The sequence below is a fragment of the Nyctereutes procyonoides genome, unplaced genomic scaffold, assembly GCF_905146905.1.
Source record: "Nyctereutes procyonoides isolate TBG_1078 unplaced genomic scaffold, NYPRO_anot_genome, whole genome shotgun sequence".
Classification (NCBI taxonomy): Eukaryota; Metazoa; Chordata; class Mammalia; order Carnivora; family Canidae; genus Nyctereutes; species Nyctereutes procyonoides.
In genome coordinates, this window is record NW_026575147.1 from 24136817 (window position 1) to 24158917 (window position 22101).

The 22101-nt window shown below is 46.6% G+C and overlaps 1 protein-coding gene across 1 annotated transcript; it reads left to right on the top strand.

Moving 5' to 3' along the window:
* Positions 1 to 366: 366 nt before the first annotated feature.
* On the top strand, positions 367 to 19950 carry LOC129501404 (transmembrane domain-containing protein TMIGD3-like). Its single transcript, XM_055312530.1, is given in 8 exon segments — positions 367 to 1463; positions 10196 to 10305; positions 11770 to 11905; positions 11907 to 12115; positions 13305 to 13314; positions 16969 to 17018; positions 17685 to 17792; positions 19779 to 19950. Coding segments are annotated over 8 exon segments (1041 nt in total). The 5' UTR covers positions 367 to 1113; the 3' UTR covers positions 19847 to 19950.
* Positions 19951 to 22101: the final 2151 nt, after the last annotated feature.

The window sequence follows — 22101 nt, forward strand, 5'->3', positions numbered from 1 at the left end:
TGCAGAACCTGGATCCCAGCTGTGCCGACCAAGAGTCCACTCATGCCCCTCAATTCTCAGCGCTCGCTGTTAACGCACTGTCTCAGTCTGTTCAGGCAACTGTAACAGAATACCAAAGACTGGGAAGCTTATAAGCAACAGAAATGTTCAATTCTGTAGGCTGGGAGGCCCCAGATCAAGGTGCCAGCAGCTCTGGTGTCTGGTGGGAGACAGCTCCTTGTTCCTGAATGGCGGAAAGGGTGAAGGAGCTCCGTGGGGTGTCTCTTATAAGACACTAATCCCACATATGATGGCTCCATCTCCTTGACCCAGCCATCTCCCAAAGACCCTACTCCTAATACTGTCACTTTCAGGCTCAGATCTCAACATACAAATTTTGTGTGGGGTGGGGGAAGGACCCAGACATTCAATCTGTAGCATACACTAAGAAAACAATAAATTCTGGCTAAGGCTGCCACCAAAATCTACTTCTTGTTCCCCTGTGGCTCCCGTTTGCCTCCGTGTCACGGGATATTTCTGCTAAGCTAGCAGAAAGCCAGAACATTCAAGTCTGTGCTTCCACTGCTCTCTCACCCAGGCCTACACTCCCATCCAGTCCCAGAGTGAATGGATCTCGAGCCTTCTCCATGCCACTCACACTGCTCCTCTGCTCTTTTCATCTGCTTGTGAGTGTTCCTGGTCTCTGCTTCCTCTTGGCCCATCTCACTTCCTGATCACCCCCCCCCCCCAAGAAGGTTGCTTATCTCGATGGAGCTCAAGGAGGGGCAGGAGGCAGAAGCTATGAGCGTGTCTATCTGGGGAACTTAGAGGAACGGCACTTTCAGATTCACCCCATAAAGAACTGTCCTCCACGCTTCCGGGAGCCCAGGGGTGTGTGGCCCATGAAGGGGCAGGAAATGATTGCCCTGAGATGGGCACTCTCTAAGAAAAGAAGGGAGGCTCTCCAAGGGAGCGTCCCACCAGAGAAGAGAAGGAATGAGCAAGTTGTGAATTTGGGACTGTTGCTGTTGCACCTGAACCTCTAGCGAGATGCCTGGCAAGAGCTAGGCTCACCGGGCCACACGGATCCTGTCAGCACGCCTATTACTTGGGAAGCTCCTTGGAGAAAGCAAGATGGCTGTCAATGGCACTGCCCTGTTGTTGGCCAATGTCACCTACATCACAGTGGAGATTCTCATCGGGCTCTGTGCCATCGTGGGCAATGTGTTGGTCATCTGGGTGGTCAAGCTGAACCCCAGCCTACAGACCACCACCTTCTATTTCATTGTCTCCCTGGCCCTTGCTGACATTGCTGTTGGGGTGCTGGTCATGCCTTTGGCCATTGTCATCAGCCTGGGCATCACAATCCAATTTTATAACTGCCTTTTCATGACCTGCCTGCTGTTGATCTTCACTCATGCTTCCATCATGTCCCTGCTAGCCATTGCTGTGGACCGGTACCTGCGGGTCAAGCTCACAGTCAGGTAAGAGGGGCCGTGTGGGGCAGTGATGGAGGTGCCTGGGACCCAGGGCTTCTTCAATGAAATCGAATCAAAACTGGCCGATGAACTTGAAAGAGGGAGCTACATTTCTTTTCACCATTTGGTGTGTGAGGGTTTGAACAGTGTTGAGCTGGGACTGGGGAACAGAGGAGTGCTCAGGCCGTCTCCGCTGACTATGGGGGTGTACGCTTAGGCCCCCGGGGCAGCTAAGATGATGGAAGCTTGAGCACCTTCAATTAGTAAAAGATGTTCTTGGGTTTTAGAAATGACAGAAACCTACTAGATAAAATAAGGAGCAGACAGAAAAGAATAGGAGGAGAGAAATAAACGGATGCTTCTGTTCTTTGCAGACGTAGGTTATTTTCAAGTTATTTTGACTTTGCTTCCTCTTCCAAGCTGAGGAGGGGACCAAGAAACAGTTCTCCATTGCAGAAAGTAGCAATGTGATGAGGTGAACAGGACGGACCACCTAATGGAGACATCTCATTCCCCAGGTGTCCTGAGTGACAATTGTCTTGCCCTCCTTCTCTCTGATCTTAGGGAAGAGATGCAGGGAGGAGGCTGTAAACAAGCTTTTGATACTAAAATCCTGGGCTTCAAAGTCCAGATCTTGATATCTGAGCTGGGGCAAGTTACTTTTACTGCTTTGGTTCCTCATCTTTCCATAGCGGTTAAGATACTCTGAACACAAATCTACCTTGCTTCAATTTCACCTCTGCTACTTGTAGCTTGTACAGGTTACCAGGATTGCCCCCCTTTCTTTCTTTCTTCTTTCTTTCTTTCTTTCTTTCTTTTCTTTCTTTTCTTTTCTTTTCTTTCTTCTTTCTTTTTCTTTTCCACCTATAACATGGGGACAAATATTGCCACTTCCTTGTAATTACATAGTTCACACGTGTGAGGCTCTTAGAAAAATGCCTGCACACGGTCTATGCTCAGTCAATAGTAGCTCCAACTCCTGTCATCTGTACCCATCACCAGCAATGAAATGGAGATTATCATAAAAATAGCTCTAGTTTGTTGTGAGATTTAACTGAGATAAAGTCTCCTAAGTACACAGTCACTACTTAACAAAATCAGTTTCCTTCTTGTGTTGTGTGTGGGATGTTGTCAGGAAGGATGGCGGAAGGAAGGATGGTGCTTCTCTGTGGATGAGTCATCTGAGGTTCTGGAAGCACTTCCACACGACCTTCACACCTCCACAGACCCATGTAACTCAAATATCAAGTGTGGATGCCAGTGCAAATAGAGAGGCAGGGGCAGGCGCAGGTGGAGGGGAGTGTGGAGAGGCAGTTATAACTTCTGGGCTTCGGCACAGCAGCCAAACAAAAGAAGGCAGAGTGTTGCTGGAAAGGTGCTTGGAGGAGATAGGTCATTTCTCACCAGGTCCCAAGAGACCTAGAAAACTCCTACCTCCCAGGAGTCAAAGAATTCTTGGGCTGGAAATGGAGCTGTGAGTGCGGCAATGTATTTTTAATCCATTCTTGATCATATTTCTTTTAAAAAGTCCCCCAGACAAGTTTGCCGGAATGCCAGCACTCTCCATCCCTGTCCCCACCCCATCCCCATCCCCGCTGCTGTCACCCCCTGCCCCTTCCTGTAGCAATTCTATGAACTCACCCATTCTCTTCCATTCCAACAGATACAGGAGGGTCACCACACAAAGAAGAATATGGTTGGCCCTGGGGCTTTGCTGGCTGGTGTCCTTCCTGGTGGGACTGACCCCCATGTTTGGCTGGAACATGAAACTGACCTCAGAGCAGCACAGAAATGTCACCTTCCTCCCGTGCCAGTTCAGTTCTGTCATGAGGATGGACTACATGGTCTACTTCAGCTTCTTCACTTGGATCTTAATCCCCCTGGTTGTCATGTGTGCCATCTATCTTGACATATTTTATGTCATCCGGAACAAACTCAATCAGAACTTTTCAAGCTCCAAAGAGACAGGTGCATTTTATGGACGGGAGTTCAAGACGGCCAAGTCCCTGTTTCTGGTTCTCTTCCTGTTTGCTTTTTCCTGGCTGCCTTTATCTATCATCAACTGTATCACGTACTTTCATGGTGAGGTGCCACAGATTATACTGTATTTGGGCATTCTGCTCTCCCATGCTAACTCTATGATGAACCCTATTGTCTATGCTTATAAAATAAAGAAGTTCAAGGAAACCTATCTTTTGATCTTCAAGACCTATATGATCTGCCAGTCCTCTGATTCCTTGGACTCAAGCACTGAGTAGACTTCTGAGTAGTTATCCTTGAAAGATGATTCTTCACCCCATTAACCTCCAGATTCAGCATCAGTAAACACTTGAGGACCTATTTGCCTGAGCCAAGTGCTTTCACATCCTTAATTTCTTCTACTGAGGTGGGGAGCATTTGACTGGTTGCCTCCAATTGTATCTCCCCTAACACCCTTCCTGTAATCCAATTATTTTCTTGTCCTTCTTCTCTGATTCAATGTTCTGGATGTCTGATTTGAGGAAAATGTCCTGCTGTTACTACTGTTTGTGTTCTTCCTTCCCAAGCAAGAGGAGAAGTCATGGAATCTGAAGGAGGCCTTGTTGACTCAGAGATGAAAGGTCCCAGTCCTGCAGGACATGAGTGTGGTGGCGACTCTGTTCCACTCCATTGTGGAATCACACCAAGAAACCTACCCCAGCAGATGTCAGGGAGATGGTAGGAACAGTGTCACAAAGGGAGACCTAAACTGCTGAATTCATCTGTAATTGTATTTGAGGAAATAAAAATGACCACTAACTGTCATGTAGCTCTTTTCTGAGAGTTCAGGGTTACCTGAGGTTCACAGACCCAGCTGGCAGATCTTGGCACTCTAGCCCTTGCCACCGGGAGCCACATGCCATGTTCACCTGTTTGGACTCTGGGCCCCTCACCCCTTGCCCTAGAACACCCTGCTTTTTTTTTCATTTTTTTCCGGGGCTGATCTGAGCTTTTGGCAACTTTATGAGCCATTCATCAATTGTCAGAGAAGGATCAAAGGGGCAAGAAAGAGGCACAGGGTAGCTATTACTTGTGGAGTGCTTTCTGTGAGCTAAGCACTTTCCATACCTTATCTTTTCTGATGTTGATATGTCTGAAGTATGTGCCACCATTATCATCCCATCCATTTTGCAGAAGGAAAACAGAGGCACAGAGAGGTTAAGTAACTTGTCTGTCTATAGTCAGTTAACAAGTAGTAAGGCCAGGATTTAAACTCAGTCCTGCCTTTTTTGGGAGAACCCAAGTTCCCCACCTATTCTCAGGCACAAAGAAGGACCTGTAACTTCTCCAAAGTCCAAACTCTCAAGTTCACCTCATGTACAACCAGCAGATACATGGATACAAACTATGGTTTGTATGCTTGAGGACTGCTGATTGGGGCAGAGGCCTCAGGTACTATCACTGGTGTCTCATTAATCCGGATATCAGTCAGGGCTAGAGTCCTAATCACATCCTTCCAGCACTGAGTGTGGCTCTGGAGAGTCAGAGGACATCCCTGGTTTGGTCTACTCAAATGTGCAGCTGTGGACTCTCCTCCAAACAATGAGTACATGAAGCTGATGAGAGCAGCAAGATGGGGGTTTCAATTAAACCACTTCGAAGAGCATAAGTGTACTGGAGATTTTTTTCCTTTAATTGATTCTTAGCTGGTTCTGAAAGTTTATCCTGACCGCAATCTTAGGCCAGAGGTCGATAACTGTATTTACCTAATTAATGTTTCATTTCAGTAAATGTCCTCACTTCTTCCCTGCCAGCCCAGGAAGAATGAACACTATCTGGGAGATTCAAACACTTCCATCTACTCTCCTACTAATGCCAAACTGTGTTGGTCACTGACCTGATCATTTGCCCGCAGCTCTCACAATATCTTAAAGGCAAATGACTAGGACCCGCCTCCAGTGATGCTGGAGGTGTGGGAAGCAATATTCATCTCCCCAGTCTCCCCTTCAACATTTGGGGATCTTTCTTCTCTAAAAATCCAAGCGCCGCCCTCAAAACTACCACAAATTTTCCCCTTAATGGCATCCCCTTGTTTGATTTCAGGCTTTCCCCTCCTCAATCCCCCAGAATTAATTTTTGTGCTTAGTTAAAATGCCCCTTCAGGTTGAGGCCCTGTGTTTACCATGGGGCTTCTGGTGACCCCGGTACACTCATCTGCACAGAGGCCACCTTTGCCCACTGGGACCTTTGAGGGAAGTGCTCGTTAGTTTTCAATCCCAAACAGAGGCAGCTTCATAATTTACAAACAATTTCTAGCAGTTGCTATAGCAACACATAGAAAATTTGGGTTAAGGGGACAGCTTCCTTCCAAGCAAAGCAGCAGTCTGACCTGTGTCATTTGGTATCGTAAGATGAGCTATAGTCCCTGAGTCTCAGAATAAAAGCTTTTTTTCCCTCTTTTCCTTTTCTCTTCTTCTCTTTCTTTTTGTAGGCCATTGCTTAGCAAACCCACTGAGTTCTGCAAGGAAGTTATAGTTTGCAGGGAGTTATAGTGTGGTTGTTTTTTATGTTTTGTTTTATTTTGTTTTGGTCAAGTAGGAATGTCCTGGGCTAAGATGGTCCACCAGCCCACTAAAAGCCCTTAAAGTGAGGATGCCTTTTGAAGTAGACTCAAAAAAGATGAACTAAGAATCACTGCTGAGGAGCTTCAGTAGAAGTGGCGAGCTCCACCCTGGTTTCAGGTTTAGAGATCAGCATCACTGGCGCCTCCTCAGGCCTGTCTCTTGCTAGCCTCCTTTAACGGGACACTTGAAGGTGGTTGTTGATTCTCTGTTCCAAAAGGAATAAGGTAAAAAGACTACCCAGACAAAACTGGGTTTTGCTTCCTCCTCCTCTGTATGAATTCTCTGGAACCACAGTAGATGTTGAGTAGCTGGGTTTGTGTACCTAATTTTTTTTTTAAAATCAAGTCTACCGTGGATATAAGCGAAGACCAAGTGACAACAAGCAAAGGCTACCCCAAGTTTGCAACAGCAAGAGAGTCAGTCGCTGCCACTTGCATTTTGGCAGAGACTTGAAGGCAGGCAGAGGAGTAGGCAAGCTCTCTGGTGGCAACAGGGAGGCTTCAGGTGTGCCACTGGCCTGGGGAAGCTATGAGAAGTGGGGCATCCTGTGTGATTGGCAAGGTGAGCATATTTGGCTTTCTCCGGTTGGTCCCCAGTTGGAAGAAGGACAAACATTTGGAAAGCTGTCAGTTACTACTAGCCATCTGGGGTTGTCACAGGGATTATCTTTTGGTGTTCTGGACTTCTGCTAGAGATTATGGTCTGACTTTCTACAAAACTGACTTTTAACAGGCTGGCTTCCCTGTCCAGTTACTACAGATAAAATGCTGGTTTCCTGGGCCAGATGTTCTGTCCAGAGGTCTAGTTTTATATATGGTCTGGCCATTGTCTGTGGGTAAATTCAGTCTTACAACCAGGTGCTCCTTTTTTAGAGACACTCTGCCCTTAGATGCCTTCCTGGATATGCTGCAAATGGGGAAACAGGCTGCCTGTTGCCACAATTGCTCAGATGACATGTTGTATGTCCCCTTGTAGTCTATGCTTCTGCTGTGTTATTACTATTGGGGAAGGAAGAGTATGCTGGAAAGAATTTTTCTCCCCCTCTCAGATTTAGCATCAGATCATGGTGGCTGTACTAGCTGTGTGAACTCGGGCAGTCTCCTAAAACTGAACCTTGTCATTCCTGTCAGAGTTTTGTTTTGTTTTTTACTTTTTATTATGGAAAACTTGAGGCACACAAAAGTGAAGAGGCCAGCATAATAACCTCTCAGATATTGATGATTCTGCTTTAATAATGATCAACCAATGTTGATCATCCAGTGTTGTTCCATTTATGTCTCTATCCACTCACCCCACCCTGATTATCTTGAAATTTTGGACATCAAATTATTTCATCTGCAAACATTTTGGTTTTTATTTATGAAAAGTATTTGAGGGGGGGCCTGGGTGGCTCGGTGGTTGAGCGTCTGCCTTTGGCCCGGACATGACTCCGGGTCCGGGGATCGAGTCCCATATTGATGTCCCCGCAGAGAGCCTGCTTCTCCCTCTGCCTGGGTCTCTGCCTCTTTCTGTGTCTCTCATGAATAAATAGATGAAATCTAAAATACATATATATAATTTTTTTAAATGATCAATTGGCTTGTTCTTATTACCCACTTATCTTCTTAAGTTACACATCTGAGAAACAAAAATTAATTTTATCCTTACAAGGCAGCAACAGAACTAAGGAGCATCAACTAATACTCAGAATGAGAATAGACACATGGTTCATTTTCTAAAACTCTGAGCCTCTCCTTTGCTTTCAAATGCAACCTTTTCTTGTCTTGGGAACTTTACTGATATCTATGCCCAACCCACTTCTCCTGTTGCTACTTTTCTTTGGTTTCTTTCTTTTTCTTTCTTTTTTTTTTTTTAGATTTTATTTATTTATTCATGAGAGACACAGAGAGAGAGGCAGAGACACAGGCAGAGGGGGAAGCAGGCTCCCTGAGGGGACCCCAATGTGGGACTTGATCCCAGAATCCTAGGATCACACCCTAAGCCAAAGGCAGATGCTTAACCACTGAGCCACCCAGGGGCCTCCTTTCCTTGGTTTCATGGCAATATCTCTGAGCCATTCCTAGTGTTCTTTTTGCATGCAGCTTTCTCAGAGATAAGGACTCAATGATGAATTTCTATATGAATTATCAATTCTATATGATATCTAGTCAATATGAATTATCAGTTGCTATGCAATTTTTATTTTCTTTTTTAAAAGATTTTATTTATTTATTTGAGAGCATGGGTGAGCAAGCACAAGCTGTGGGGAGGGAGAGAGACAAGTAGACTCCGCACCGAGCAGAGACCTGACATAGAGCTGGATCCCAGCACCCTGAGACCATGACTGGAGTTAGACACCCAACCAACTGGGCCACCCAGGTGCCCCAATTTTTATTGATTTTCTTGATCACACAGGCTAGCCCTGATTCAGTTTAGGAGGGGACTAAACAACAGCAAGAGTGCCAGGAACCATCTTAGAGGCTAGTTATTTTAAGTTATTTTATTTGTTTTTTTTTAAAAGGAACTCAATTCCTCCAGGTTTTTAAATTTTATTTTTATTTTTTTTAAAGATTTTATTTATTTATTCATGAGAGACACGGAGAGAGAGAGAGAGGCAGAGACACAGGCAGAGGGGGAAGCAGGCTCCGTGGGACTCGATCCTGGGTCTCCAGGATCATGCCCCGGGCTGAAGGCAGTGCTAAACCACTGAGCCACCCAGGCTCCCCAACCAGATTTTTTAAGAAGACTTAATCTTTAAAAATTATTTTAGAAGGAGAGAGACCGTGTGCATGGGCACGCGCATGCATGTGCATGCACAGGGTGGGGAGAGGGAGGAAGAAAGAATCTTCATCAGACTCCACACTGAGCATGGAGCCCAACATGCGGTTTGATCTCACCACTCTGAGATCACAGCCTGAGCCAAACCCAAGAGCCAGACCCTTAACCAACTGAGCCATCCAGGTGCCCCTTAGAGGCTGATTTTTTTTTTTTAGAGGCTGATTTTTGACAATGTTATTATCCCATCTGAAAAAAAACAATAATTTCTTGACATCATCAACTATCTCCCCATTATCTAGACCTTCAGTCAGGATCCAAATAAGTTCTATAGATGGCAGTTTGTCATTACCTCTCTTAAGCCTCTTTTAATCTATAGATTCCTCCTTCTTTCCTTACCACCACCCACCTCCCTGACTTTTTTTCCACTTTGCGGTTTATTGATGGAACTCACAGAGGTTTGATGAGGAGTAAATAAGGCACCTTTATCATGGTGCAGGTAAAACACACACCTGAAGCAGGCCCACACGCTGACTGCGTGGGAAGGAGAGAAAGGCCCTCTCCCTCAGGAGAGGATATTACTGAACGACCCGGATCAGACACTCATCCCCATCCGGCCCTTGATGGGAAGGGCTAGCTTTAGGGTGTGAGAAGTAGTGTTCAGCTTAAATTCTTCTGTAATTCAAACTTTAAAAATCAGCAGTCAGGCCATGAGTCCCAATAGGAACCAAGAGAAGCTTTTATCATTGCATTGACATCTCCTTGACTTGTCCCGGCTCTGCCCAGGAAACTCTCAGGAGGTCTGGAAGCAGCAGCCCTGGCTGCCAACACCAAAATACCACGTGGACGCCACTCCATGCTCCTGATGCCAGGTGTATCTGCTTTTAACAGCTTTGCCCAACCCCACTCCCTGGATGAGGCTTCAGCGTCCACTTGGGAGTCAGGGAAGTTAGCAATCTCCTCATTAGTCTTCCCCTCAGCTAAAAGAGAACTGGGCCTCCAAGAGTGGTGGATGTGCCCTCTGGCGATACCCAGTGCATTGGCAGGACAGGGTACAGTCCCACACTTGAATGTGGGCCCACGCTGGCATGTATGCTTGTGTTCTGCTAATTGGGTACAAGGCTTTGTTGCACCAGGGTGTATTTATCCAGGAGGGGAATCTCCACCGCTGTTTTGGGAGTGCCAGGAAGCCCACACTTTTTTTCAGTTGCCCACATTATTACATAAGTAAGTTTATTTCCACGAATGGCATCCCCCTGATGAGGTACCCTTGTGCAGTGCACTACCTGGATAGCTACACATGGCAGCACTGCTTGGATTGACTGGTTGTTCCCTTTGCCCTGGTCTCTTCAAACAGGATAAAACCAGCTGAGGCTCAAAGATCTGGTTTCCCTTAAACAGATCCAGGATTCCTGAGACCTCTGGGCATAGCCTGTCATTCCAGTTGAAGGTTGTTCACTTCCTTCCAGTCATGGGGTTCTTCGTTCTGCTCTTCCTGATTGCCTTTTCAGGTAAAATACAGAGAGGAAGCATCTCCAGCCTCCAAACTTCCCAAACACTTTGCATTCCCTTCTTTGCTGCTTGGAGTGGCTGCTCCATAGCCTGAACCACTGAAGGAGTGGGATAGGAAAAAAGAAGGAGAAAAATCCTGTCTGGACTCATCCTTGTTCTTAGCTCTGATAAGTGAGCTGTGGCAGGGAGGGGATGAAAGGGGAATGGAAGGGGGCTGGAAGGAATCTGAAAGCCTCAGCTAAAAATGTGGGCTCTGTACTCTCTCAGCAGAAGTTCCCCTTCCCTCCTCCTTCTCCCCAGAAAAGTGTTTGTGCAGAGGGACAAGGCTGGGAATTCCTGCTGCCTGCCTATGCCTGAGCCCAGGGTGAGACCTGAGCTGGGAGGTGGGGGTGGCTGGCCTGGGGCCTCTGCTGCCCTCTGGCCTGCTGACCTTTCTTGCTGCTGTCCTCTCCCTAGGTCAGGGTCCAGGCCTGCAGACTGAGCATTAACCCATCTTCCTTGTGTGGTGTGAATCTGGTAGCATGAAGACTTTTGAATTCTTAAGATTAGGTTCAAGTCCTGGTAATTCTAGAAATGCTTGCTGGGAGAACAAAAAATCAAGTCATATCAATTCACACAAGGGATATGCGAGCATGCCGTGCAGGCTGGTCCGAGGCAGCATTTGCGGGGACCTGGCACACCTCTGGAAGGCTGAGAGACAGAGGGGCCTGCTGCCCACATCTTCTCCTTGTCCAGATACTTCCCCAGCCATGGTCGAGCGGGACGTGGCGTCCACGACTTCCTCCCTACGCAATATCCGGAGATGATGGCGCTACCCCTGCAGGGGTTGCATGGAGGAAATGGGAAGTTCCTTGCTCCTAAGAACAGAAGCTGGCTCCCTCTGTTCTTAGCCCTCTGCAGCCAGCAGAAGCCTTCAAACCTTGTCACTTACTTTTTGAGAGGACCAGAGTGGAGTAGGGGGCCAGGGGCAGGGGTGAGAGGCCACCTCTGTCCTTGAAGAAGGGTATCCCTCAGGCCAGGGCTGTGGAAGTTGCTGGCTCGGCCTGCTATAACGAACTGCACAGACTGGTTGGCTTGAGAGACATGAGACATGACTTGTCGTTTGGCCTGTCCTCCATATCATAGACTCCTTTTTCATAAGGACACCACTCAAGTTGCATTGGGCCCTTTCTAATGACCTTATTGTAAACTAATTACCTCTTTAAAGTCTCAATCCCCAAATGCAGTCACATTCTGAGGTACTGGAGGTTAACACTTGAACATATGAATTTGGCCCCTCATAGTCAGTAACCCAAAACAAGAAAATGAAAATTCAGCTTCCCTGTGCTTTAACCAACTTTTCTACTGGATGACAAGAGCTGTAACATGTTTAAAAGAACGATGGTGTGTGTGTGTGTGTGTGTGTGTGTGTGTATGTGTGTGTGTGTATACACATGCACACATGCCCATGTCTATTTTAACAGATGCCATGGTTATGGACAAGAAGGTCAAGGAAAGCTTTGTGCTGGACACAGCTTCTGCTACCTGCAACTACAATGCCCACTATAAGGACCATCGCAAATACTGGTACCGAGGCTACTTTCGGGACTATGGCTCCATATGGCATTCACACCCATAGTACCGACCACGTGGTCCTGAGGGACGCAGGAAGCCAGTTCATCATCACTGTGTCCTGCCTGACCAAGGAGGATATGGGCTGGTACTGGTGTGGCATCCAATGGGACTTTGACAGGGATGGCATGGATTTTACAGAGCTGGTTGTGACTGACAACAGAGGAGGCCTCGCCAGTGATTTTTGGTCTGGGAAAGGTAAAGAGCCGGCCAGGGGTCTATTCAGGGGCAACCTGTGCATTGGTGTGGTAAATACTCACTGAGGCCAGTGAGTACCAAGTCAGGTTCCCGCTAGGTTCTCTGGGGTAACCTGGTCTCTACTTCCCTCCGAAGCCTGGTGGTTGCTAATGGTGCTGGGGATTAATTTGGAATTGGGGGAAGAGAACAGTGTGTGGGCTCCAGGTTACTCTTGGAACTTCCCTTCCTTCCCAGCAATCTGGCCCATGGGATTTGGGAGAGGCTCATGGTGGCTGACAGGTGGGAGGGCTCTGTTCTGCTGGCCAGGAAAGGCTCTGAGGTTGTCATTACACGTCTGTGCTCCATAGCCAGGATTGTAGGTCTAGAGTCTTGAAGATCCCTTCCTTAAGAGGTGAGCGAGGCTATAAAAAATGACCTGGGTGCCTGGATGAGCACCCTCAGAAACTGGGATGAAGATCATGGCCAAAATGGTCAGGAGGGCAGTTCACACCAGGAGGGGGCTGGGTTGGGTGTAGGTTGGCCTGGAGCCTGGAGGGGGAGGTCTGCTTAACCCAGTTGACTGCTCCAAAATTCTGCTGGCAAATGCTGAAATCCTCCTTTTCGCATCAGAAAGCCTCTGTCTCAGGCAAAGAGCTTATGGAAAGCACTAGCCTTTTTCTTTTTTCCTTCTGTGGCTTCTCAGTTATTTCCATTTCTAGAAGAGATGTCTTTCTTTTTTTAAATTTTTTTTTATTGGAGTTCAATTTGCCAACATATAGCATAACACCCAGTGTTCATCGTGCCAAGTGCCCCCCCCCAGTGCCCATCACCCAGCCATCCCAACCCCCTGCCCACCTCCCCTTCCACTACCCCTTGTTCATTTCCTGGAGTTAGGTGTCTCTCATGTTTAGTCACCCTCACTGATATTTTCACTCATTTTCTCTCCTTTCCCTTTATTCCCTTTCACTAATTTTTATATTCCCCAAATGAACGAGACCATATAATGTTTGTCCTTCTCCAACTGACTCATTTCACTCAGCATAATACCCTCCAGGTCCATCCACTTCGAAGCAAATGGTGGGTATTTGTCGCTTCTAATGGCTGAGGAATATTCCATTGTATACATAGACCACATCTTCTTTATCCATTCATCTTTCGATGGACACCGAGGCTCCTTCCACAGTTTGGCTATTGTGGACATGGCTGCTAGAGACATCGGGGTGCAGGTGTCCCGGCGTTTCATTGCATCTGAATCTTTGGGGTAAATCCCTAACAGTGCAATTGCTGGGTCATAGGGCAGGTCTATTTTTAACTCTTTGAGGAACCTCCACACAGTTTTCCAGAGTGGCTGCACCAGTTCACATTCCCACCAACAGTGCAAGAGGGTTCCCTTTTCTCCACATCCTCTCCAACATTTGTGGTTTCCTGCCTTGTTAATTTTCCCCATTCTCACAGGTGTGAGGTGGTATCTCATTGTGGTTTTGATTTGTATTTCCCTGACGGCAAGTGATGCAGAGCATTTTCTCATGTGCATGTTGACCATGTCTATGTCTTCCTCTGTGAGATTTCTCTTCATGTCCTTTGCCCATTTCATGATTAGATTGTTTGTTTCTTTGGTGTTGAGTTTAATAAGTTCTTTATAGATCTTGGATAGTAGCCCTTTATCTGATACGTCATTTGCAAATATCTTCTCCCATTCTGTAGGTTGTCTTTTAGTTTTGTTGACTGTATCCTTTGCTGTGCAGAAGCTTCTTATCTTGATGAAGTCCCAATAGTTCATTTTTCTTTTGTTTCTCTTGCCTTCATGGATGAATCTTGCAAGAAGTTACTGTGGCCCAGTTCAAAAAGGGTGTTGCCTGTGTTCTCCTCTAGGATTTTGATGGAATCTTGTCTCATGTTTAGATATTTCATCCATTTTGAGTTTATCTTTGTGTATGGGGCAAGAGAGTGGTCTAGTTTCATTCTTTTGCATGTGGATGTCCAATTTTCCCAGCACCATTTATTGGAGAGACTGTTTTCCAGTGGATCGTCTTTCCGGCTTTGTCGAATATTAGTTGACCATAAAGTTCAGGGTCCACTTCTGGGTTCTCTATTCTGTTCCATTGATCTATGTGTCTGTTTTTGTGCCAGTACCACACTGTCTTGATGACCACAGCTTTGTAGTACAACCTGAAATCTGGCATTGTGATGCCCCCAGCTATGGTTTTCTTTTTTAATATTCACCTGGCTGTTCGGGGTCTTTTCTGATTCCACACAAATCTTAAGATGATTTGTTCCAACTCTCTGAAGAAAGTCCATGGTATTTTGATAGGGATTGCATTAAATGTATATATTGCCCTGGGTAACATTGACATTTTCACAATATTAATTCTTCCAATCCATGAGCATGGAATATTTTTCCATCTCTTGTGTCTTCCTCAATTTCTTTCAGAAGTGTTCTATAGTTTTTAGGGTATAGATCCTTTACCTCTTTGGTTTGGTTTATTCCTAGGTATCTTATGCTTTTGGGTGCAATTGTAAATGGGATTGACTCCTTAATTTCTTTCTTCAGTCTCATTGTTAGTGTATAGAAATGCCACTGACTTCTGGGTATTGATTTTGAATCCTGCCACGGTGTGAAATTGCTGCATGAGTTCTAGCAATCTTGGGGTGGAAGGTTTTGGATTTTCTATGTAGAGTATCATGTCATCGGTGAATAGGGAGAGTTTGACTTCTTCTTTGCCAATTCAAATGCCTTTAGTGTCTTTTTGTTGTCTGATTGCTGAGGCTAGGACTTCCAATACTATGTTGAATAGCAGTGGTGAGAGTGGACATCCCTGTCTTGTTCCTGATCTTAGGGGAAAGGCTCCCAGTGCTTCCCCATTGAGAACAATATTTGTTGTAGGCTTTTCGTAGATGGCTTTTAAGATGCTGAGGAACGTTCCCTCTATCCCTACACTCTGAAGAGTTTTGATCAGGAATGGATGCTGTATTTTGTCAAATGCTTTCTCTGCATCTATTGAGAGGATCATATGGTTCTTGGTTTTTCTCTTGCTGATATGATGAATCACATTGATTGTTTTACGAGTGTTGAACCAGCCTTGCATCCCAGGGATAAATGCCACTTGGTCATGGTGAATAATCTTAATGTATTGTTGTATCCTTTTGGCTAGTATTGTTGAGAATTTTTGCATATGTGTTCATCAGGGATATTGGTCTGTAATTCTCCTTTTTGGTGGGGTCTTTGTCTGGTTTTGGAATTAAGGTGATGCTGGCCTCATAAAACAAGTTTGTAAGTACTCCATCTCTTTCTATCATTCTGAACAGCTTTAGTAGAATAGGTATGATTTCTTCTTTAAAAGTTTCATAGAATTCCCCTGGGAAGCCATCTGGCCCTGGAGTTTTGTGTCTTGGGAGGTTTTTGATGACTGCTTCAATTTCCTCCCTGGTTATTGGCCTGTTCAGGTTTTCTATTTCTTCCTGTTCCAGTTTTGGTAGTTTGTGGTTTTCCAGAAATGCATCCATTTCTTCTAGATTGCCTAATTTATTGGCATATAGCTGCTCATAATAAGTTTTTAAAATCGTTTGTATTTCCTTGGTGTTGGTAGTGATCTCTCCTTTATCATTCATGATTTTGTTAATTTGAGTCTTCTCTCTCTTCTTTTTAATAAGGCTGGCTAATGGTTTATCTATCTTATTAATTGTTTCAAAGAACCAACTCCTGGTTTTGTTGATCTGTTCCAGTTCTTCTGGTCTCTATTTCATGGAGTTCTGCTTGAATCTTTATTAATTCTCTTCTTCTGCTGGGTGTAGGATCTCTTTGCTGTTTTATCTCCAGCACCTTTATTTTTTTTTATTTTTATTTATTTATGATAGTCACACACAGAGAGAGAGAGGCAGAGACACAGGCAGAGGGAGAAGCAGGCTCCATGCACCGGGAGCCCGATGTGGGATTCGATCCCGGTCTCCAGGTCGCGCCCTGGGCCAAAGGCAGGCGCCAAACCGCTGCGCCACCTAGGGATCCCCTCTCCAGCACCTTTAGGTGCAAGGTTGGCTTTTGTATTTGAGATCTTTCCAGTTTTTGGATGAATGCTTGTATTGTTATGTATTTCCCCCTCAGGATTGTTTTTGCTGTAAGGGATTTCTTTCTCTCATAATCCAGAGCACAATGCCAGTAGGAAAACAAAGCAAGAACTTAAGGGAAGCTACTATACGGAGCCTCCTGGTGCTAGAAAGAGATCCTTATTCACACTTGACCAGTAATTTGTTTAGCAAGCAGCTTTTTCAATGTGTGATGTCCTTCACACCTAGTATGGTTTCAGGCTCAGGATGAAAGAAGTCTCACCTAAATGTGCTCCTTAGTTTAAGTGAAACTCAGACCCCCACCACCACCACCCTCACCAACTAGATTTGCCAGAGAAGGCCCATGTGGGTGGCCATGGCTGAACTTTTCCACTGGGTTTTGGTGGCTGTCATGAGTACAGTGTGGCAATGATGTCACCTATCAGTTCCTTAAGGATTGGACTGGCCCTCTTGTGTCCCTGGTACCCCTTCCCATAGTCTTCAGCCTGGGATTATCTAACCATGGGCCACTTCTAGTCCACACAGGACTTTTGTGCAAATCTGGAAAAGCGGTCCTTCTTTCAGGGGCACAGAGCCCAGTGACAGGGTGTATGGCTTGGCCGGCAGAGTGTGGGCTGGATTGCAGCCCCGACTTGTTCCCTCCACCCACCAGCTGTGCCTGGTGCCTCCCCTTGGCCTAGCATGTGTCCAGGACTCTCATCCTCTATGGGTTGAACAAAAGACAGCCAGAGACGCAGAGATGCAGAGGCAAGGGCAGGCCTGAGCACCAGCCTCACTTGATCCACAGCAAATCCTTTCTGATGCAGACTTAGGCAACAGGACCAAAGCTGCAGGGCTTCCAGAGTGATCCACAAGGCCGATTGCTCCAGCTTTGGTGGGTGAGGCGGGCAAAGGTGTCACAGCAGGGCAGTTGATTTGCACCTGCTACTTTCCAGCTTTGTTGCTTCTCCACCTGAACTGCGGATCTTCAATGTGACCATGTGGCTTCTTTCAGAAGAATGTAGTTTAGGACTCTTGGATGCAAGCAGCAAAAAATTCCCTCTCAGTATTTCAGTTAAAAAGGAAGATCGGTCCTAAGGAGAGAGCAGTGTCTCACACATGGAAGGCAGGACATGGCGCCTTCAGAAATGGTCCCGATTGTCTTTGGGATTTTCTTCAGTCTCTGATCTTCTGCTCTTATGTGTGCTTGCTTTCCTCTCTCTAGGCACAGCCCCTTTCTGTTTCATTTTGGCTATTTCTAGCTCCTAAGTTTATGTGTCCCCCTATTCAAGAGACCAGCCAGTCTGAGCACTGGATCTTCCTGCTCCAAGTCTGTGTTAGTCTCTGGGGAAGATGCTTGGTCCCCGATCAGCCCCCAAGCCTGACTGGACCTGGGCTGGAGGGCAGAAGCACTCAGAAGGCACACGGTGGCCAGGAGCTACTGGAACTGGGTGGGAGCCAGAAGTGGGGTGGGTTCCAGGAAAGGGGATCCTGAGCCAAGAATCAAAAGGTGCCTTCTTTTGAGCCACATGAAGTCTGTCTGTGACTCCTTCCAGGATGTCCATTCTCATCATCTGCATGCTGATCACAGGTTTGGGGATCATCTCAATTATTAGCCATTTGTCCAAAAGGAGGAGAAGTCAAAGGAATAGAAGAGGTCAGTAGCCATTGCAGGGTGGGGATTAGGGAAAATGAAAGGGGCCAAGGAGTAGCCTTCAAATGAGTGATTGTGATCCTCTTCTTGTTTCCTGGACCCATGGAGCCCAGTGTAGCCAGCCCATGGGTTGGGGGAGATTCTGCTCTATGGTGACCAAAGCCCCATGAGAGGTGACAGAGAGGGCATAGTAGCTTTGGAAAGGGGGGTGTGTGTAGACTAGGGAGGAGGGAGGCCTTGAGACAACCACACCACAGGCCTCGGTGTGTGGAGGGCCACCTGCCTCCCTAGCACACAAGCTTTAGGAGGCAGACTTACTCTTTGCTTGGAACTTTTTGTTTATCTGGAGGGACTGTCAAAGGACCTCTGGGACCCTTGGATAAGCAGACATGGAAGAGTGTCCTTCAAAAGGGCCAGGAGTAGAAGAGAACAGGCCCATGGGCCTCAACCTGGGTCTTCAGCCACTGGAGAAAGAGCCCTTAAGCTTTGGGTGTCCTTCTGCCCTTGGGTGATTACAGGTAAAGGCCTAGTTAGAAGCCAGAAAACCAGGCAAGCTTCTTCTGTGATCCCTACACCTCTGGTAAATTCCCTCCTTGGCTCTTCCTGGGTCCCGGGCCCCATGGTTACCTGATCTTTAGGGATCACCCTTCCTAAATAGAGAACAGGAAGTTTGTTCAGCAGGCACTATGTGAATCTTCCCACCTTTCTTTATTTCTTTTTTTTTCTTTTCTTTTATTTTTTGTTCACCTTTCCTTTGGGGCAGCATCAGAGAAACCAAAATCCTCAAGACCACCGTGTGTTGGTTCTGCTAACCTCTCAAGAGGACACAGGGTAGAAAGAATATCATGTTCAAGCACCACTGTTTGGCCAGTAGGGCTTTTTATGCTCAGAAGCCACAGACAGAGAGACTGTAGGCATAGTTAGGAGCAGACTCCCCCCTCCTCTGGGTTTGGAAGGGCAGAAAAGCAAAGAGAGTGAGAGAAAACATGCACACACACATGCACCTGGAAGCACCTGGTACTGAAACACAGGGCAAAGCTGGAAGAATCTGGAATTCAAAACTAAGACTTCAAGGTCTCATACTCTCCCTGTGATCATTTGGCCCCATGGGAGAGCAGGAGCCCTAAGAAATAAAAGTTTCGGCTCCCTTTTGTCCTCTGAGAGCTTTGGGAACCACTGGAGGTGGAGAACATAGGTGAAGCAGCATCTTTCTCAACTGTGCCCAAGGCAACTCCCTTTGGGACACAACTGTAATGTAGGTTTTTGCAAAAACCATTGTCACTTATTTAAGGCATGATCTTGTGGTAACTTTTCACTTCTCTAAGCCTGTTTTCTCTTCTATAGATTGAGGACCCTATCCTCATACTCCTCAGGAGCTTTTATTCACACATTCATTTGTTCTTTCAAAGCACAAGGACCATGCTAGATGCTAGGGATACAAAGACAAGCAAAAGAAGTAGCATCTATCTTCCTGGCATTTATAATATAGGGTGGGAGGGAGACAAACCATCACACAGAAGAAAAATTGTCAGCTAGTGTAAGTACTCTACAGGGGAGGCACACGGTGTTGTGGAAGTTGAGGCAGTGGAATCCAACTGCCTATTGAGTTGGATTGCTTATTCCTTTGGAGTACAGGGTTGTATGGCTTGTTTTGCCTGCTTCTTCACACCCAGGCAATCGAAACATGGCAGCTGGAATCAAAGACCCTTCTGGCTTTGACCTTCCCGTGTTCTGCAGGGGTCCAGTTGCATTATATTACCAAAGCTTGGTGAGAGGTAAATGCAAGCTCCATATGCCATACTTCCCTACTGACTGAGCCATGAGCAGTCAAATAATGACAGCCAATTCCTGCCCTGAGAACAAACTGTGCTGTTTAGTCCCCATAAAGCTACCATGAGAGAGTTTGCAACTTTTACTGCCAGAAAGACACAGCTGAGGTGGGCAACAGATCTTGACTCGATTTCCTTTTTTCTGTTGCCCACAAATTAGGCAACTCATTGAAGTCCTCCTCATGTGTCCTGACTCCAAAGGAAGTGGCTTATCCTGAACAGATGTGACTGAAGATTTCTTTTATTTAGTTTATAAATTAAGTGATGCTACCATAAAGTCACCATGACGACCACTGCCCACATTGTGGGGACTGTTTGTGATCTCTCAGGTGTTCTGAAGGACCCTGCGACTTGCCAGCGATCCCTTGTAGCTAGGTAAGCACAGCCATAGCAAGAGAAGAAGGGGGCAGAATCTTGGTCAGGGGTCTGAGGGATCACTTGTGTTTTTTTGGTTCACCAATAAATTCCTGATTGGTGTTGGATGAACTCCCTGGTACAACTGACTTCTCCTGGGATGTCACTGGAAATATATTTCTGCAAAGGTTTCAAGTATAATATTGCAATATTTATTTCTGCATTGGTATGCCTTGCTGTCGTACCCAAAGAAAGGGCTGTAGGCCAAACCAGCAGGTCTCAGATTTTCTTGATGAAAAGATTGTCCTCTATGGGAAACTGCCCCCGGACTGAATGGATGCCGCTCTGGCTCAGTGAGAAACCAAGGCATAGTGAGTGAAATGTTCAGTCAAATCAGGAAGCATCAGCAGCTGTGGGTGCAAGTGCAGCTGTGCTGTCAGTCATGCCAGAACTGCAACCTGCATGTCTGCACCTTCTCTCCCCGTGTGAAGTCCCCCTGCTGTGTCAGGGAGTTCCCAGGGGCGCATATCACTACTCTGCTGCCCTAATGATCCCTGGTCTTCTTGTGTCTAGTAACAAGGGTGTCAGCTAGTCTCAGGACTCAGGATGCTCGGCGGCCCTGGGGTTCATGCAGGGCCAGGGCAGGGAGGTTGGCTGTTGACACAATTCTGCACCTGCTCTGCACATTTAGGTCTAGGCTCTCACAGCATCTTTCATGGGCACAGTTCCTTCAGTTTCCATCCCAACCCCTCCCTCAGTGAGGAACTTGAAGCTACTCAGCAGCCTTTTTGCTCAGCCAGAAAACAACTCCGGTCCCTCCTCTGTGGCCATGTATCAAAGCGCAAGCCCACTGACTCCGCAAATAGCAACCAAGTCTGGGCTGGGTTAGGCCACCCTACTGCACAGGGCAAGATCTTCTATGACACGAGGCCCCTGGGGGGCTCAGCAGTTGAGCGTCTTCCTTTGGCTTGGGCCTAATCCTGGGGTCCTGGGATCGAGTCCAACATCAAGCTCCCTGCAGGGAGCCTGCTTCTCCCTCTGCTTGTGTCTTTTTCTCTCTGTGTGTGTGTGTGTCTTTCATGGATAAATAAATAAAATCTTAAAAACAACAGCGACAACAACACCTTCCATGACACATGAAAACATCTGTAACTGTCTTGGAGGATTTATACCTATGTATCTGGACAACCATTTCCCCTGAGCATCCTGCAGGTTTGGTCTGATTCCATGAACTGGAGTTCTAGCACCTTTTCCTCTTCCCTTCCCTGGTGAAGACTTTTTAAATCTATGGTCAATTATCTAATTACTCATTTCATCCTCCAGTAAGTAAAGCTAGGTGAATACATTTTCACGATGGGGAGACAAACCCCAAAACTCTGCTGTTAAAAATAGGAAGCTTCAAGGAAACAGAGAAGAACAATTAATGTGATATTTCATGTCCAAGTAGGTGGCCCTAGGACAATGCTCACTTCTCGAGGAGCCACTGAAAAAGCCCTCCCTCTCACCGAGGAAGCTGATGTAGCTTGTAGCCTCAAGGTTGGTTGTATTGTTTGCTGTTAGCCCAGAGTTTGGGAACAGGAGAAAGCTAGAGAGGCCTCCCCAAGGAGCTTCCCACAGCCAGGACAGAAGAGCCTCTGCTGCCCTCCTGGGGCTGCCATACTGCTGTGCTGTGGCCTCTACACATGACAAAGGCCCCAAACCATCTTTCTCCTTGGCCCTTTGGCTCCCACGAAGGGCCCAGTCTTCCACTGTCTTCCCAAAATCCAGCTGTCAGGAGCAGCTGCTCCATCTCAGAAGGAACTTGCCCTCTGGGTCGGGTCGCCCCACTTTCCCTTGCTCACATCTCTGCCCCTCTGCATGCTCCAGTGGGGCCGCCTGTTGTGCAGATAAGATGCCAGGAATTGGGAGTTGCAGGACTGGGTGTCACGTTGCTCTGCCACTTACTAGCTGGGAGACATTGGCTATATTATTTGTCTCTTTGAACTTTGATTTCCCTACCTCAATGTTTAAACATATGACCCAGTGTATTTTTAAAAGAGATTTGTGGAGGCTGCTTTTCTCCACTCCTGCTTCCTTTGCCATAGACTGAACTCCACTGAGGTAGCAGTCCTCAGTGACGTCCGATCGGA